This window comes from Ranitomeya imitator, chromosome 2 (genome assembly GCF_032444005.1).
Source record: "Ranitomeya imitator isolate aRanImi1 chromosome 2, aRanImi1.pri, whole genome shotgun sequence".
In the NCBI taxonomy this organism is placed as follows: Eukaryota; Metazoa; Chordata; class Amphibia; order Anura; family Dendrobatidae; genus Ranitomeya; species Ranitomeya imitator.
Window position 1 is genome coordinate 596,637,876 of NC_091283.1, and position 4,515 is coordinate 596,642,390.

The 4,515-nt window shown below is 46.5% G+C and overlaps 1 protein-coding gene across 1 annotated transcript; it reads right to left on the reverse strand.

The window, feature by feature from the left end:
* Positions 1-814: 814 nt before the first annotated feature.
* Positions 815-4,170, reverse strand: LOC138666739 (uncharacterized). The gene is made up of 2 exons (XM_069754923.1): positions 3,430-4,170; positions 815-983 (listed from the first exon to the last, which is right to left on the reverse strand). Exons 1-2 carry the CDS (start codon positions 4,168-4,170, stop codon positions 969-971), a joined length of 756 nt encoding a protein of 251 aa, XP_069611024.1. The 3' UTR covers positions 815-968.
* Between the last annotated feature and the right edge of the window lie 345 nt (positions 4,171-4,515).

Sequence of the window (4,515 nt, forward strand, 5' to 3'; positions counted from 1 at the left end):
ACTACAGTGTTATAAAGAAAATAAATAGTGAGTACATACATGGCTACATCTGTACATACATCAGAGAATACATGCAGTGTATGATACATCAACAAACAAAAAAACAAGAAAACAGAATAAACAGAAGAACAAAAAACAGAAGTATATACAGAGTATCCTATGGTCCTGGTATGATAATCTTAAAAATCCACCATAAGAGGAATCAACTAGTATATCCCGGCCCTCCCTAGTGGTGAAAAAATGTGAGAAACAGGGTGCTACTATGCGTACCGTACTGAGAGGTGTCTGGATAAATGGAGGAGTGCTTCTATGAGCATAATGAGCTCCAGGGAGATCCCTGGGGAGGGAGAAAGGGAGAATAAGCCCATAATAGGAGCTACCATCAATATGCTGAAGTGGGACAGTGACAGTGTTATGTGCGGTCCCTGTCGGTGCTAATACCTTGAACAATGTAAGTCCCTGGGCAGAGCCGCGACTGCAGACGATACTGCAGGCTGTGGAGGGAACAAGGGTGAATGTCAGGATATTGAACACGAGGCTGCAGGCTGAATCGCCCGGTGGTATGCCATGCTGGGAGGAGGCAGAGTCCCTGCAAGCGGTAGTAGTGGGGAGCGAGTTACCTGGATAGGAGATGGGTCAGGACGCGGTGTCCACCGCTGTCGGATGAGCATGCCCGAGTGAGGAAACGCCAGTGCGGCGTTCCTTATGTGCGCGCTGGTCCTACCGGATGTGATGTACCGGAAGTGACCGCGTATGTTTCCCCGTGATTGACAGAGGAAAACCAGCCAATCCTGTGGCTCTCTATTAGGGAGGCGGGACAAAAGCCAAGTGTGCACTGTGAGATGGAGCCGATGGACAGCCTCAGATGGTACGGAAACAGTGATAGTAGCGCTGGGAAGGTGAAGGTGGTGGTTATTCATAACATATCCACTTGTGACCCCGTGGAGAGGTGGAAGAGTCCTGGTGATTCAATAAAGGCGACTCTAGGAAGATAAATAAATATGTTAGAGACATAGATCTGCTTGGAACATAAATATGAAAAGTAGACATTTAGTAACTAGATCATAATGTGTACAATCAGCATCTCGGAGTGCTAAGTTGTAGGAGCCCATAATGATGAGACCCGTAGATAAATTCTAAGATTGGCACATGTCAATTAGGTGAAGGAAACAAGGTCATAATCCCTGTTGAGACCTTTAGGGTGCAGGGTATCGAGGGTATGAATCCAGAAAGCCTCCCTGTGTTTTAGGGAGGCTAATCTGTCTCCCCCCCGTCTGGGTGCTGAGACCTGCTCTATTACCTGAAACAAAAGTTGAGAAATGTTATGACCTTGCGATATAAAATGGTGTGGAATCGGTAAGAGTGTGTTGCCGCATCTGATCGTGGATTTATGCTTGGAGATGCGTTCCCGGATAGGCCGGGTTGTCTCGCCAACATACAGCATGCCACAGGGGCATTTAATGAGGTAGACCACATATGATGAATCGCAATTGAAATAGTTCTTAATGGGAAACGATCTACCAGATCGTGGATGATGGAATGAGCTACCCTTAAGTACATTGCTGCATTGGGTGCAGTGGAGACAAGGGAAGGTCCCGAGACGTGGGTTCTGGAGGAACCGTTGGATGGGTGCTTTTTTGTCTGGACCTACATCAGCTCTTACGAGTGTGTCCCTTAGGTTGCGGGGTCTCCTAAAACATGGGAGAAAGGGTTCTCTAAACTCCGGGATGTTTGGGTGGGCAGTTGTAAGTAGATGCCAGTGTTTGCGAATGTTACTGTGGAGAATATACGAAAACGGATGAAAAGAGTGAACAAATGGTATGCGTTTATTGGACTTTGGTCTGCTATTAAGGCTAGGTGTCCGGGATTCTTGGAGGACCGAGTGGGGGTAGCCGCGTGCCAGAAACTTGGCTTCCATCTCAGACACTCGTAGTGTCCGTAGTTCGTTATCCGTGACTATACGTGTTACCCGCTGAATTTGAGATCTAGGGATCGCTTTTTTGATGGCTCTGGGGTGTAGACTTTCAAAATGCAGCAGGCTATTTCGGTCGGTGTTCTTTATGTGGATATCGGTGCTCAGCTTGCCAGTGTTATCTTTAATGACCACAGTGTCCAGAAAATTCATTCTGTGTTGGTCATGAGCCATTGTGAAGGAGATACCAGGCCATGCGGTATTAAGGAAATCCACAAAAGACCGGACGGACTCCAACGAGCCCCCCCATACGCAAAAAATATCATCTATATAACGCTTCCAGAGTAGGACATTATCCTGGAAGCGAGAGTCGGAATAGATGATGGTCTCTTCGAAATCTGCCATATAGCAGTTAGCGTACGGGGGCGCTACGTTGGAGCCCATCGCGGTCCCCCGTATCTGTAGGTAGTATTGGTCCTGGAATAGAAAATGATTAGAGTCAAGAACCAATGTGAGTAAATCCACAACTAAGTCAATTTGTTGTTTGTGGGTCCCTGTGGTGGATAGTAATTTCTTGATCGAATTAATGCCATCCGCATGTGGGATGGAAGTGTATAGATCCTTAACATCCAGTGATGCCAGTATCGCATCAGCCGGTATACTACCTAGGTCCCGTATTGTACCCAGAAAGGACCCTGTGTCCAACAGAAATGATCTAGTGGATTGGATATGGGGGGTAAGTATTTTTTCTAAAAAGATTGCTATAGGGGACAGTATAGAATTAGTGGCTGCCACTATTGGTCGTCCCGGGGGATGCTCCACGTTTTTGTGAATCTTAGGGAGTGTGTAAAAGACCGGGGTCACCGGGTGGTCGTTGGTGAGGTAGTTGCAGGTTTTAAGGTCTAAGACCCCTAATTCTGTGTATTGCTGTAGTATACGTGAAATTCTGTTTCTAATGGCTTGGGTGGGGTTGGAATCCAGTTTTTGGTACACGGTGGTGTTATCTAACTGTCTCCTAATTTCCCGTAAGTAATCACTTTTGTCCATGATCACTATGGCACCCCCTTTGTCTGCTGGTTTAATTATTAGGCTGGAGTCAGACTGGAGTGATTGTAGTGATTGACGTTCACTTGACGTTAAATTAGGAGGATAGTAAAGGCGACCCATTTCAACTTCCCCCCGGAGTGACTGGAAAGAATTTTGAATGAATTGTATAAACGTCTCAAGGGCGTGAGAGCCCCGTGGGGGTCTAAATGGGCTCTTAGTACGTAAGCCTAAACTTTCTGCTGTAAGGAGTTGAGGTGCTGTAGGGGCTCGTACGGTATTTACTACTTGGTTCTGTGGATCAGAGAAATACACTTTAAGCCTTAGGGATCTAAAGAACCTTTGTAGGTCCATGTCCAGGTCAAAGGTCCGATAGCGATAGGTGGGGCAAAAAGAAAGACCTTTTTGAAGGACACTACAGTCTGATGCGCCCAGAGTTCTGGAGGAAATGTTCACGATTAGAGATTCAGTACCTGAGATCTTGTCATTCGTGTAAGCTCCGTGTCTCTGCCGAAATCTCTGGCTCCGCCGCGTCCTCTTTTCCGGCCTCGTTGGGTGCGTTGACCTAAAAAATGGGATGTGCTGGGAATGGAGGAACTCCTGTCTTGCTCCGAACCCGAGGTGGAGTAGTCCGTGGAAGAACGATGTCCAGTTCTTGCGCTGGGGCGAGAGGAGGAATAGTTGTCCTGCCATCTGTATACCCTCTTTGCCTCGTAGTCCTCGGTGTCCCGGGCGAATTTCAGTCGTTTCCTGTTCTCAATGTCTCTGCGGTGTTGTTCAGTTTTCGTCTTAATTTCGGATTTCAGTAGGTTCAGCTCCTCTGGGGTACCTGTGGATGAGAGCTGGATCTCAATAGCTTTGACCCGTTCTAAGCTGGCCGTAATCTCTTTTTGTAGGTGTTCTATAGTAAGGGTGATTAGGTCTAGGGAGCACTTATTGAGAATCTGTTCAAATTTAGTACAGTATTCCGGGGAATCCCGGAAGAGTGTGGGACGTAGTGGAACCCTTAAGCCTCTCGGGATGCGTTGTACCCGCAGGTACTCGGATAATGTTGCGCAGTGAAGTTCAATGTTAATATGATGTCTTACTTCCCGTTCCAGATCTCGTCCCCTCGTCTCACGGGGTGCGGTTTTCAAGAAGTCACAGGGATATATAGAGTGGGATAGGATACTAGTGGTCTCCTCTGGATTGTAGGAGAAGGTATTGGTGGACATGACCAAGTGTGCGTGCCTCCACGTAAGGGAATAATATAGTGAGTGAAAAGACGTGGGCACTGCTACTCAGGTGCTCGGGTAGGTTCCCAAACCGTGTGCATATAGATAAAAAGAACCCGGCACTCAACTTTAAGTCAAACTTGTGATTTTTATTTTGTAGTACGTAAAACGTTTCGGCCTGGTCTGGCCTTCGTCAGTTACTACAGTGTTATAAAGAAAATAAATAGTGAGTACATACATGGCTACATCTGTACATACATCAGAGAATACATGCAGTGTATGATACATCAACAAACAAAAAAACAAGAAAACAGAATAAACAGAAGAACAAAAAACAGAAGTATA

Excerpts from the sequence above, each read along its gene's own strand:
- LOC138666739 (XM_069754923.1), bottom strand. The coding sequence starts at position 4,170 with ATGTCCACCAATACCTTCTCCTACAATCCAGAGGAGACCACTAGTATC.